Genomic DNA, 15323 nt, shown 5'->3' with positions numbered 1-15323 from the left:
GACAGGGAGCTCAATGGAAACAAACTGAGAATGCAGAAATAAACCCTAACATTTATGGTTAATTGATTTTTACCAAGGGGTCAAGAGAATCAGTGGGAGAAAGAATAATGTTTTCAATAAATTATGTTTGGATAACTAGATATCCACATGCAAAAATATGAACCTGGACACCTACCTCACACCACACAGAGTAATTAACTCAAAACAGATCCCAGATCTAAATGTAAGAGCTGAAACTAGAAGACAACACAGAAGTAAAACTTTGTGAGCTTAGGTTAGAAAATGGTTTCCTAGATACAATAGCAAAAGCACAAGAAATAAAAGAGAAGATTGATAAGGATTTCAAAAAATTTTAAACTTTTGGGGTGCCTGGGCAGCTCAGTCTGCCCCTGCCTCAGGTCCTGATCCCAGGGCCCTGGGATCAAGCCCCATATCAGGCACCTTGCTTGAGGGAGCCTGCTTCACCCTCTCCAACTGCCCCTCTCCCTGCTTGTGCTCTCTCTTGCTCAAATGAATAAATACAAAATCTTTTTAAAAATTTAAAACTTTTGTGCTTTAAATGACACCAACAACTAAGTAAAAAGAAGACCTACAAATTAGGAGAAAATATTTGCAAAACATATATCTGATGAAAAACATATCCAGAATATATATAACTCTTAAGAAATTTTTTTAATTTAAATTCAATTTAGTTAACATGTAGCGTATTATTAATTTCAGGGGTAGAATTTATTGATTCATCAGTTGCATATGTATGGAGCCAGTGCTCATTACATCAAATGCCCTCCTTAATGCCCATCCATCACTCAGTTACCCCATCCCCCCCACCTCCCCTCCAGCAACCCTGTTTATTCCCTATTGTTAAGAGTCCCTCATGGTTTGCCTCCCTCTCTCTTTTTATCTTATTTTATTTTATTTTCCCTTCACCTATGTTCATCTGTTTTGTTTCTTAAATTTCACATGAGTGAAATCATATGGTATTTGTCTTTCTCTGACTGACATTTCGATAGCATAATATAGTCTAGTTCCATCCATGTCATTGCAAATGCCAAGATTTCATTCTTTTTGATGGCTGAGTAATATTTCATTGTGTGTCTGTGTGTGTGTGTACCCCATCTTGTTTATCCATCCATCTGTTGATGGACATCTGGGTTCTTTCCATATTTTGGATACTGTGGACACTGCTGCTATAAACATTAGCACAATTCAATAAAAAGACAAATAACCCAATTAAAAAATAGGCAAAAGGTTTGAATAGACATTTCTCTAAGGAAAATATACAAATGGCCAAAAAGCACATGAAAAGAAGCTCAACATCATTAGCCATGAAGGAAATGCAAATTGCCTATAAATGCAAATTTCCAGGGAAATGTTAAAAAAAAAACTAAAAGGGAAAATTTGTGTTGACAAAGATGTAGAGAAATTGGAACCCTCATACATTTCCTGGTGGAAACGTAAAATGGTGCAGTGACCGCAAACTATGGGAAACAGTTTGGCAGTTCCTCGGAATATTAAACTTACAGTTACCATATGACCCAGCAATTCTACTCCGAAGTGTATACTTAATAGAACTGAAAACAGACGTTCACCAAAAAAATGTATACAAATGTTCACATCAGCTATTATTACTCATAATAGCCAAGAAGTGGGAATAACACAATAGACATCAACTGGTGAATGGATAAACAAATGAGGGACATCCGTGTGCTGGAATATTACTCAGCAATAAAAAGGAATGACAAACTAATACATGATACAACATGGATGAACTTTGAAAACTTTATGCTGAGTGAAAGAAGCCAGCCTAAAAAGATCACATATTTTATGATTCCAATAAATGAAATGTGCAGAAAAGGCAAATATATAGACATACAAAGCAGATTAGTGGTGCCTAGAGCTGGGATGGGAGGGACTGAGAGGGTGGGGAATAATTTGGGTACAGAGTTTCTTTGGGGTGATGAAAATGCTCTAAAATTAGGTCATGGTGATGGCTGTACAACTCTGTGAATATACTGAAAACCAGTAGAGTGTACATTTTAAATGGGTGGATTGTATGGTCAGTGAATTGTATCTCAAAATAGCTGTTTAAAAAAGAACACATACAACTCTGAAATTGAATCCATCTCTGAAACTGAATCTGTAAGAACAAGGAAAGTGAAATGTCAGAGTGAAAATCAAATACACCAACATGAAAGAAAAAAGGAGAAGGAAGGAGGGGAGGAAACAGAAGAGGAAGGAGAGGAGACAAAAGTAAAGAAATAATATGACCTGACATTAGATAAAACTTCACTTATCACATTCATTTCTCTTACTGTAGTAAACCACCCAATTCTGAATATCTGTAAATGATAAAACAGTTGTTGGATATATAGAAAGTAGCAAGTGCGAATTACTTTCATGCATGATAAGAAGTCAGGCTTAAGCAACCACTGGTTCCCATTTAATTTTTAAATGTTAATGAAGGAACATAATTAAAAGCAATATTAAAAAGTTATAATCCTCAAAATGATGACTACAAGAAATTTAGCTCTCCAAACTTTAAAGAAAAAAAGTTCTCTTCTATGACCTTCCTAAATTTTCATTTAAATAATAAACACATTTCATTTGAACACTTACAGTGTGCTGCATCTTCTGGACAAGAAAACAGCAACAAAACTGGTCTTAAGCTGTTCATCTTCCTGCCAAGACTCTCCCAGCCTCCCATCCACAGGCAGGAGCTAAGCATCTACTGAGCGCCACTATTTGCATTCACATTTAACAGATGCACAAAATGAGGCTCAGAGAGCCCAAGCAACTTGCCAGAGACACACAGCAGTTAAGCAGGAGTCAGGAGGCTCCCTGCTCCATCCCCAGTCCCCCATCAACCCTCAGAGCCTCCCCACCAGGAGCCCCTCCTGGGGATCATCAGCATTTTGTCCTTTGGGTCCGCAGTCCTGTTGAAGCATTCTGAATCATTGGGAAATCAAAATGGCTTACCTTTTCTAATGTACTGAAGGAAGGCCAGGACTGATATCCATATTCAGACACAAATCGAGCTTTTGGGAAAACTTTCCAATTCCAGCAATCACTGATATAGTCATAAAAATGTACATCACCAAAATTATTGTCATATGGGTTGAGAGAGAGCCAGCCTTCTTTAATAGATTCGGCCCCATTTGTAGGGCTGGATAGGACAAAAGGACGAGTCTTGTCTTCCTGAGTTCGGAAATAAAAAGATTAAAAGATATTTTCACCCAGTAAAGTACAAATCATTTACTTTTTTATTAAGTTTTTGTTTTAATTGCAATATAGTTGACATACAGTGTTAAATTAGTTTCAGGGGTACAATATAGTGATTCGGCACTTCCATACGTCACCCAGTACTCATCATGACAAGTATGTTCCTTAATCCCCAACACCTATTTCACCCATCCCCCTTACACACCCCCTACTGGTAATCATCACTTTGTTCTCTATAGTTAAGAGTCATTTCTTGGTTTCTCTCTCTCTCTTTCTTTTTTTTCCTTTGGTCATTTTTTTTGTTTCTTAAATTCCACATGAGTGAGATCATATGTGGAGATCATATGGTATTTGTCTTTCTCTTATTGACTTATATCACTTAGCATTATACTGTCTAGCTCCATCCATATTGGTGCAAATGGCAAGATTCCATTCTTTTTTACATCTATGGAACATAAGAATTAGGAAGATCGGTAGGAGAAGAAAGGGATAAAGAAAGGGGGGCAATCAGAAGGGGGAATGAAGCATGAGAGACTATGGACTCTGAGAAACCATTTTTTATGGCTGAGTAATATTCCATTATATATACCACATATACCATACATAAACCACACACACCACAACACCATTTACCCATCTAACACTGGACATTTGGGCTGCTTCCATAATTTGGCTATTGTAAATAATGCTGCTATAAACATAGGGTTGCATATATGCCTTTGAATTAGTGTTTTTATATTTCGGGGGTAGATACCCAGTAGTGTGATTACTGGATAGTACAGTAGATCTGTTTTTAATCTTCTGAGGAAGCTCCATACTGCTCTCCAAAGCAGCTGCACCAGTTTGCATCCCACCAACAGTGCACAAGGGTTCCCTTTTCTCCACATCCTCGCCAACATTTGTTGTTTCTTGTGTTTTTTATTTTAGCCATTCTGACAGGTGTGAGGTGACATCTCACTGTAGTTTTGATTTGCATTTTCCTGATGATGAGTGATGCTGAGCATCTTTTCATATGTGTTTTGGCCATCTGTCTGTCTTCTTTGGAGAAATGTCTGTTTATGTCAGATCATTTACTTAAAAAAAAAAAAAACTGTCAAGTTTTAGAAATGCCAAGTGGCTGACAGAAAAATAATAGAACCATTAACCTGCATTCAACAAGCACCAGCACCTGCTATTCACCAATCCTTTATATCCTTTTGTAATTAACACGTAGCTTATTCCTCAATACCTGCTTTTTCTTTTTCAATCATGTCGTGCCTCTGCATCACCTTCTACCAACATGGGTAGTGTACAGTCGACTGCAGAACTTATCATCCTTGGCACTACTGACATTTTGAGCTTGATCAATTTTGTGTGTTGGTGACCAGGGAAAGGGAGCAAGGGGAGAGGGAATGTTTAGCAGCATCCTTGGCCTCCACCCCCTAGATGCCAGTAGTACCCACACACACACCAAGAACATGTCTACAGACATTGCCAAATGTGCCCCTGTCTGTTGGGGGACAAAATAACTTCCACTTAAACACAGGCCCAGTGCTTAAGAATTAGAGGCTAAGGTGCAGGATACAAAATTAATGTCCAGAAATTGGTAGTATTTCTATACACTACTAACAGAATAGCAGAAAGAGAAATTTTAAAACAATACCATTTACAAATACACCAAAAAGAATAAAATACCTAGGTATAAACTAAACCAAAGAGGTGAAAGACCTCTACTCTGAAAACTATAAAAACACTGATGAAAGAAACTGAAGATGACTCAAACAAATGGAAAGATATTCCATGCCTGTGGACTGGAAAAATCAATATTGTTTAAATATCCATACTACTCAAAGTAATCCACAGATTCAGTGCAATCCCTATCAAAATACCAACAGCATTTTTTACAAAACTAGAACAAATAATACTAAAATTTGTATGGAGCCACAGAAGGCCCCAAATAGCCAAAGCAATCTTGAAAAAGAAAAAAAAAAAAAAAACCTTGGAAATGTCAAAATTCCAGATTTCAAGATATACTACAAAGCGGTAGTAATCAAAATAGTATGGTACTGGCATAAAAATAGATACATAGATTAGTGGAATAGAATAGAGAGCCCAAAAATAAACCAATGATTATATGGTCAGTTAATCTATGACAAAGGAGGCAAGAATATACAATGGGAAAAGACAGTCTCCTCAATAAATGGTGCTGGGAGAATTGGACAGCTACATGCAAAAGAATGAAACTGTATCACTCTTTAACATCATAAGCAAAAATAAACTCAAAATGGATTAAAGACCTAAATGTGAGATCTGAAATCATAAAAATCCTAAAAACCATAAAAAAACACAGGCAGTAATTTCTCTGATATCAGCCATAGGATCATTTTCTTGATATGTCTCTTCACGCAAGAAAAACAAAAGCAAAAATAAACTATTTGGATAACATCAAAGTAAAAAGCTTTTGCACAGCAAAGGAAACCACCAACACACACATAAATGTTATCCAAAATATATAAAGAACATGTACAACTCAACACCAAACCCCGAATAATTCAATTAAAAAATGGGCAGAGGACTTGAACAGACATTTTTCCAAAAAAGACATAAAGATAGCCAATGGACACATGAAAAGATCCTCAACATCACTCATCATCAGGAAAATGCAACTCAAAGCTAAAATAAAGTATCATTTTATACCTATGAATGGCTAAAACCAAAAAGACAAGAAACAACAAGTGTTGGTGAGGATATGGACAAAAGGGAACCCTTGTGCACTGTTACTAGGAATGTAAATTGCTGCAGCCACAGTGGAAAACAGTATGGAAGTGCTTTGAAAAACTAAAAATAGAAATACCAAATAATCCAATAATTCTACTACTGGGTATTTACCCAAAGAAAATGAACACACTAACTCAAAAAGATATGTGCACTTCTGTGTTTATTGCAACGTTATTTACAACCAGCAATATATTGAAGCAATCTAAGTGTCCATCAATAGACAAATGGAAAAGGAAGATGTGGTATATATATAATGGAATATAGCACAGCCATATAAAGATGAGATTGTGTCATCTGAGATGGACCTAGAGAGTACTACGGATGGATGGACCTAGAGGATATTATGGTAAGTGAAATAAGTCAGACTGAGAAACACAAATACTGTATGATTTTACTCACAAGTGGAATCGAAAATAGAAACAAATGAATAAACAAACAAAAAGCAGAATCAGACCTATAAATACACAGAATAAACTGATGGTTGTCAGAGGGGGATGGGTCAGCAGCTGGGCAAAATTAAGGGGGAGTGGGAGATACAGAGTCCCAGTTATGGAATGAATAGTTCATGGAAATAAAAGGCAAAGCAGGAGAAAAAAAAGAAAATAATAGAGGTTATTGAGTCAGAATGACTTGAGTTTAAATATCAAATCAGAATCTTATTATTTTTGGACAGGTCTAAGCCTCAATAGTCTCATCTGTAAAATGGGGGAAATAACATCACCCCTTCATAGGACTACAGTAAATGGTAAAGAACTCATTTATGGAAGACATGGCTAAATGTCCACCAAAATTCATGTTCCCATTTCCATAATACAGAGCTGTTTCTAGGAAGTGACTTTCTAACCTCTTTGCATCACTGTGGGGCCATGTGCCTCATTCTCATCCTCCTGGAATCATGAGCTCTTAACCACTGAGCTGTGAAATGAAAATCCTCAAATATTAAAATCCATTTCTTAAATCCATCAGAGATATGAAAAATATAATACCAACACTATGAGTAAAAAGATTATAAAATAAATGTTTCGTAAATATTAATTAGAGCTTATACCATCACAGGTTGTGTACAGAAAAATTCTTTATGACACATGACTAAGTATATTAGATAAGCTAAAAATCTGAGCCTAGGTTTTTCATGAATTCTCACTGAAGTTTCTTCACATAAATGAATAGTGCCATGAACTGAACATATTTGGGTGCCAAAATCACATACTATTCTTTTAAATATATCCCTTTTCAAACTGCTTCAGGGTATACCCAAATATTTAAAATATCTAATTACAGGTAAAAAAATTATAAGGACAATCATTATTAAATCACATACTAAACACTAAGTTTTTAAAAAGTTATTTCCTTTGAAGGCATTACTGCAAAAACAAAATAAATGTTGCTTCCTCTCCCTGCAAAAAAAAAAAGCTAACTTATATTATTATATAATGTGTATATAATAAATACAAGTATAATATGCCTATTAAAAAAGTAGTGATGAAAGAGAATCACCATAAAGGAAGGGCTCTATGGTGGAGTTGGGAACAAGCTCTTTCCTTTCCCTTTCTCCTTATTTCACATATCAACATATTCATATATATCAAGTTCTGCTTTTAGCATTTATAATTACAGAATTTTAAATGACACATTAGACCAAATGGACTTAACAGAGATACACAGTACATACCATCCAAAAGCAACAGAAAACACATTGTTCTCAGGTAGACATGGAACATTCTCCAAAATAGATCATCTGTTGGGCCATATGTCAAGTCTTAAAAATTTTAAGAAGACTGAAATCATTCAAGCATATTTTTGGACCCCACAGGTATGGAACTAGAAATCAGTTATAAGAAGAAAGCTGGAAAATTCACAAAACATGAAAATTAAGGAATATGCTACCCAACAACCAATGGATCAACAAAGAAATCAAAAGAGAAATGGAAAAATACCTTGAGACAAATGAAAATGGAAATACAACATACCAAAATTTATGAGATGCAGCAAAAGCAGTTTAAGAGAAAAGATCATAGAGATAAATGACTATTTCAAGAAACAGAGAAAATGTCAAATAAAGAACCCAACTTTTCATCTTATAAATTAGAAAAAGACGACGAACATGGCCCCAAGTTTGTAGAAGGAAGGAAATAACAAACAGAGCAGAAATAAATGGAATAGAGACTAAAAAGACAATAGAAAAGATCAATGAAACAAACAGCTGGTTCTTTAAAATAATAAATAAATAAATTGATAAACCTTTAGCTAGACTTGCCTAGAAAAAAGAAAAAGAGAGAGGACTCAAACAAAATCAGAAATGAAAAAGATGTTACAACTGATATCTCAGAAATACAAAGAATTGTAAGTGACTACTAAGAACAACTATACACCAACAAATTAGACAACCTAGGAGAAATGGATAAATTCTTAAAAACATACAACCTTCCAAGATTGAATCATGAATAAATAGAAAACATGAACAGACCAATTAACTAATAAGGAGACTGAATCAATAATCAAAAATCTCCCAACAAACAAAAATCCAAGACCAAACATCTTCACTGGTGAATTCTACCAAACACTCAAAGAAGAATTAATACCAATTCTTCTCAAACTCTTGCAAGAATAGAAGAGGAGGGAAAACTTCCAAATTCATTTTACAAGACAAGCATTACCCTGATACCAAAACCAAATAGAGTCACCACAAGAAAATTACAGGCCAATATCCTTGCCGAACATAGGTGCAAAAATTCCCAACAAAATATTAACAAACTAAACTCATATAAGTAAAAAAAAAAAATCATATATCATGATCAAGTGGAATTTATTCCAGGGATGTAAGGAAGGGTCAACACCTATAAATCAATCAACATGATACACCATGTTAATAAAATGAAGTATAAAAATCATATGCTCATGTCAATAAATGCAGAAAAAGCATCTGACAAAATTCAGTATCCATTTATTATAAAAACTCTCAACAAAGTGGTTACAGAGGGAACATACCTCAACATAATAAAGGCCATATATGACAAGGCCAGAGCTAACATCATACTCAATGGTGAAAAACTCAAAACTTCTCCTCTAAGATCAGGAACAAGACCAGGATGCCTACTTTCACCACTTTTATTCAACATAGCATTGGAAGTCCTAGCTAGAGCAATTAGACAACAGAAAGAAAGAAAAGCATACAAATTGGAAAGAAAGAAGTAAAGCTGTCACTATTTGCAGATGACATGATTATTATATGGAGAAAACTCTAAAGACTTCATAAAAACCTGGTAGCATAAACAAATTCAGTAAAATTGCAGGATACAAAATCAATATACAGAAATCTGTTGCACTTCTATGTACTAATAATTAACTAGTAGCAAGAGAAATTAAGAAAACAATCTTATTTATAGCTGCATCAAAAAGAATAAAATATCTAGGAATAAGTTTAACCACAGAAGCGAAAGACTGACATTATTATTGAAAATTTTAAGATGATGAAAATTGTAAGACACTGTTAAAGACACTGAAGAAGACATAAATAAATGAAAAGATATTCTGTACTCATGGATTGAAAGAATTAATATTGCTAAGATGTCCATACTATCCAAAGCAATCTACAGATTCAACGCAATCTCTATCAAAACCACAATGCATTTTTCACAAAATGCAGGAATGGTCAAAGCAATCTTGAAAAAGAAGAACAAAGCTAGAGGCATCATGCTTTCTGACTTTAAAATATATAACAAAATAAAAGTAATTAAAACATTATGGTATTGGCATAAAAACAGACATATAGATCAACAGAATAGAATAGAGACCAAGAAATAAATTCATGTATGTATGGCCAATTAATTTATGACAAAGGAGACAAGAATATACAATGAGCAAAGGACAGTTTCTTCAGTAAATGGTGTTGAAAAAACTGTGGACAGTCACACGCTAGGGAATGAAACTGAATAAGTACCTTTAACCATGCACAAAAAAGTTAATGCAAAATGGATTAAAGACTTGAATGTAAGATCTGAAACCATAAAACTCCAAAAGAAAACATAGGTAGTAAGCTCCTTGACATTGGTCTTGGCTTGATTTTTTTTGGATTTGACACCAAAAACAAAGGCAACAAAAATAAACAAGTGGGACTACATCAAACTAAAAAGGTTCTGCACAGCAAAGGAAACCATCAACAAAATAAAAAGGCAACATACTGAATGGGAAGAAATATTTGTAAATCATATGCTTGCTAAGGGGTTAATCTCCAAAATATATAAAGAACTTGTCCAACTCAACAGCAAAAAACAAACAATTCAATTAAAAAATGAGCCAGGAGGGGCGCCTGGGTGGCACAGCGGTTGAGTGTCTGCCTTCGGCTCAGGGCGTGATCCCGGCGTTATGGGATCGAGCCCCACCTCAGGCTCCTCTGCTAGGAGTCTGCTTCTTCCTCTCCCTCTACCCCTGCTTGTGTTCCCTCTCTCGCTGGCTGTCTCTATCTCTGTCGAATAAATAAATAAAACCTTTAAAAAAAAAAAAAAAGAAAAGAAATGAGCCAGGGATCTAAACAGACATTTTTTCAAAGAAGACATACAGATAGCTAATAAGTACATGAAAAGGTGCTCAACTAATTATCAGGGAAATGCAAATCAAAACCACAATGAGGTATCACCTGACACCTGTTAGCATGGCTATTATCAAAAAGATAAGAGATAACAAGTGTTGGCAAGGATGTGGAGAAAAGGGAACCCTTGTACATTGTTGATGGGAATGTAAGTGGGTGTAGTCACTAAGGAAAACAATATGGAGGTTACCTAAAAAATTAAATGTAGAACTACCATATGATCCAGCAATTCCACTTATGGATATTTATCTGAAAAAAATAAAAACACTAACTTAAAGAGATATATGTACCCCCATGTTCACTGCAGCATTATTTATAATAACCAAGATATTGTAATAATCAAAATGTTCACTGATGATAAGTGGATAAAGAAAATGTAGCACATACATACACACACATACACAATGGAATATGACTCAGCCATAAAAAAAATAAAATAAAATCTTGGAGCACCTGGGTGGCTCAGTCAGCTGAGCATCCAACTCTTGATTTCGGCTCAGGGTCATGGGATCAAGCTCTGCACTGGGCTCTGTGCTGGGCATGGAGCCCACTTGGAATTCTCTCTCTCCCTCTCCCTCTGCCCCTCCCCACTTGTGATCACTTTCTCTCTAACAAAAGGGGGGGGGATGAAGTCTTGCCATTTGTGACAACACAGATGGACTTTGAGGGCTTTATGCTAAGAGAAGTAAGTCAGAGAAAAGCAAATACTGTATGATCTCACTTATATATGAATCTAAAAACAACAAGAACAAGCTCATGGAAAGAGAGAACAGACTGGTGGTTGCCAGAGCTGTGAGGCGGGAGGTGGGTGAAATGGGTGAAGGTAGTAAAAAAAAAAAAGTAAAAGAGTCTCTAAGCCTCTTACAAGGAAGTAAGGAAGGAAGGAAAAAAGAGAGAAAGAGAGAAAGAAAAAGAAAAAAGAGAAAGAAAGAGATAAAGGAGAGAGGGTTGGTGGGAGGGAGGGAGGAGGGAAAATAGGAAGAAAGAAAAACAGAAAAGAAAAAGAAATGCCCATAGAACAGTTGAGCCTGCTCTGTGCCTCCTTCTTCCTGTCTATGGAAATCTTCTGGCTGGGGTATTTGCTTCCAGAGGTAATTCCAGACATCCACAATGGACACACACACACACACAAGAATGGGAGCAACTTCCACATTCAAACATTATCTGCACTGACAATCCTGGAGTCTCTCAGCCTGCACAACTTCTCTATTTACAGCCTGCTCTACAAAGCATGTCTACTTACACAGAAATCTTTTAAGTTCTACGTGAAATGTTGTGTTCCTAGGAAACATAAACATCCATTGTTCCAGAAGTTGTAAACCCAAATTGGATAATAACTATAGGAGAAATGAAATATATGAGGGAGGAAATAATTTTTGCCCCCACAAAGGCACTGGGACCAGATTGTTTTGTGGGTGAGTTTGTCTCAGTAAAACCGATAATCTCTATTTTATTTAAATTGTTCTGAGACATTAAAAACAACAAAAAAAGGCTCCTAACTCATTCTGTGCAGTGAGCACAAACACATACACATATAGCAAGTGCCACAAGCTGGGTTCTCTGGGCTAAATCTGTCTCACAAATAGTTTTGTTTAGATAGCATTTTTTAAAATACTGAATATAAATGAGACCCAGCAACCATATCCTATTACCACGGTCCCCTCTTCTCTCTTTATGAGGCTCATCGACTCTACTTAATCTTTTAAAAAACAAATATGGCTCCTCTAGGCATTTGAGTTTACAATTCTTACCACAGACTGAGTTCACCTGTGAATATAAATTTTTAAATTCTAACCAAAATATTAGCAAATCAAATCTAGCACAGAACAAAGCATTATAGCTAAATAGAGTTTATACTAGAACTAGTTTGTCATTAGAAAATTAATTCACAAAATTCACTATATTAATATATTGTGGAACAAAAAGAAAGAAAGAAAAAAAGAAGTCGCATATTGATAAATCATCTCAAGTAGAAACTCTCAACCTTTGGGGTTCCATAGATGGGCTCCAGAAAGAGTCCAGGATAATCTTCAGTTGTAAACAAAATATCGGTGTATGTGTGTGGGGTCCACAGATAAGTTAATTCTCAAAGAAGCTCATAACCCATAAATCCATTCACATGCTGCAGCATTACAATGGACAGTTCTGTATTAAAATGATATTGTTGAAGGTTCCTCCAAAAAAGGGCACAAAAATATACTATACCAATATTCAAACTGATCCATATTTAAAACAGGTTCTTAAATTCTGTTGCACGAAAAATCATTACTTACTGCCAAGACAATCTTTCGAATATTTTTCACATACAGTACCACATAGTCTTTGATATAAGTATGCAGTTCCCTGGGGGTTATATTGTACCAATTCATCATCAGTGCTGCTTCATTTTCATTATTTCCACCCCATACAATGATGGAGGGATGACATTTCAGTCTCCTGACCTAAAATTTCAGAAAACATAAAACAAGTTTTAAATGGTCAACAAGAAAAAAAAATAAGCCTCAGAGCTATAATTATTCATAAAATGATAGCCATTGCATTTCTGCACATAAATTCTTATGTACCAGAAAACTCATTAGAAAATGGTTTGTAACATTACCTGTGGGAATACATTTTAAGAAATCTCTGATTCTTTTTATAAACACTAGATTTTATGAACACTAAGCTAAGTGTTTACAAGATAAGGTAAGATAAGGTTCTTTTCTACTGTATAAACCTGAAGAAAACATAATCCCTTTTATTAAAAAAGAAAAATAAATCAGCCTCATTATTATCTCACTTGCCACAAAAAGGCTCTAAGAAATACAAAAGGCAGGAGACATTACATTACAGAGGAGTTTTTCAAGAACAAGTTGGAGTTTTGTGTGAAGAAACAAATGAGGGAGACCCACCACTTCTGCTGAAAGAGGGATTGAGGTTGTCACGGTCTCCCCTGAGATCGGAAAACCGCAAGGACAACTAGAGGGGGTTTTACAAAGCAAGTGAGTTCCCAGAGATACTCTGTTAAGTCAAAGACAAATATATGGAATATTCTAAAGGTAAAAGGATTAGGGCATCAAGAGGATGTTTCCCGAAATAACTATCTGTGTCATGTCCTGAGAAATTAACTAAGGTTAAGTAAGTTACTGAATATATCTGAACATAGAAGAAGAAATTAGAGGATCTGTCTGAAAATCCTGCCAGCCTTAAGAACTGAGCTTGCATAAAGTGGGCTCTCTGTGGGCCAGCCCTACATAAAGGTGGAAGCACCCAGTTCCTCTGTCACACTGGGAGATGTACTCCAGCATAAGAGGGCAATTAAATCTCTTGAGAACACAGTGAGTCAATGGTCAAGAGAAACTCCTTTGCAACACATTTTAGCAAAATAACCTTATTGGTATTTATAGTTTCTCTTCCATGTAATGCATGGTTACAGTGACGGATCCCAGCTGATGTTCTCACTGTGGTCTCCATTCAAGATGCTAAGTATCCCCTACATGAAACAGAGATGCATTAAGAATGCATTAAAGGGATTTATCTCATTCTTAAAAATTACAGTCTTGTGTTTTCCAAACCAGCCTTATAAATACTATTTCCTTTATTTGCCTCTGTGCATGCCTAGGTAAGTGAGGGCTGCTACCAACTGGGACTGACACGTTTACAGTGCCATTGAAAACACAAACACTGAAGAGGCAAAAAGATCCAGTGACTCTGTGCTACACATACCCTTCAAATGGACCTAGAATTTTTGACAAGCTTTACTTTAAAATTTTAACAAAGTCTGCATAAAAAGCTTTCTTCTTTAATAATACATAAAAGAATTGATGGCACATAGATACCATATTTTATTTATTTGTATGAGAAATATTTTTAAAAAACTGAAATGTTTGCAATCTACATAACTATAATTAATATTTTTAAGCCCATCCATCCATCCATCCATCCATCCATCCATCTATCCTCCTGATGAATAACCCAGCCAAGTAGTGGGGATACAGAGAGGAACAAGCCCCTAGGCTGCAGGGAGGTTACAAACTTGCAGGGGAAACAGATCATTGAACAAGTAATTCAAAGTGTGGTATAGCTCACAAAGGGCAAATAATATGATCTAGACTTGCAAATATAGAAAGGTTTTTTTCCCAGAAAAATTCATGCTCATGGTAAGAGGTGCCAGAAGAATATGAGAGAGGTGGTCCATAGGGAGGGTGAGGGGGAAAGTGTTCAGAGCATAGATGGCACAGGAAGACGGTGCTTGATGGGGCCAGGGAGGCCAGCAAAGACAGCATAGTGCATGGTATCTTTATCTGGAGGGCTCTGAGCAAGAGATGATTCCTTTGTACTTCTTAAACCTTTTTTCTTTTAATAAAACAAAGATATAAAAAACAAATTGTGAAATAGTAAATTACTGTAACCCAATCACCCTTGTAACCACCACCTAGATCAAGAAAGGGAACCCCAGACTATGGACTCTGGGAAACAAACTGAGGGTTTCAGAGGGGAGAAGGGTGGGGGATTGGGATAGGCCGGTGATGGGTATTAAGGAGGGCATGTATTGCATGGAGCACTGAGTGTTATACGCAAACAGTGAATCATGGAACACTACATCAAAAACTAATGATGTACTGTATGGTGACTAACATAACATAATAAAAAATTTAAAAAAAAAAAGGGAACCCCAGAAGCCCTCATGCACCCCTTTCTAATTGCAGTCCTTCCTGCTTCCAACAGTAACCATTATCTTGAGTATTATAGCAATCACTTCCTTGCATTTCTTTTGGTT

The 15323-nt window shown here is 35.9% G+C and overlaps 1 protein-coding gene across 5 annotated transcripts in view; it reads right to left on the bottom strand.

Moving 5' to 3' along the window:
• The window catches only part of MANBA (mannosidase beta), a 112940-nt gene that overhangs the window by 26223 nt on the left and 71394 nt on the right, over window positions 1-15323 (bottom strand). For all 5 annotated transcript variants that reach the window (XM_002916498.4, XM_034671444.1, XM_019796686.2 and 2 more), the window contains 2 exons: window positions 12838-13005; window positions 2977-3195 (listed from right to left, as the gene is read on the bottom strand). In XM_002916498.4, the coding sequence (XP_002916544.1) occupies window positions 2977-3195; window positions 12838-13005 (387 nt within the window). The remainder of the gene's footprint in view (window positions 1-2976; window positions 3196-12837; window positions 13006-15323) is intronic.

Source organism: Ailuropoda melanoleuca, chromosome 11 (assembly GCF_002007445.2).
Source record: "Ailuropoda melanoleuca isolate Jingjing chromosome 11, ASM200744v2, whole genome shotgun sequence".
NCBI lineage: Eukaryota > Metazoa > Chordata > Mammalia > Carnivora > Ursidae > Ailuropoda > Ailuropoda melanoleuca.
This window is presented reverse-complemented; position numbering and strand designations above follow the sequence as displayed.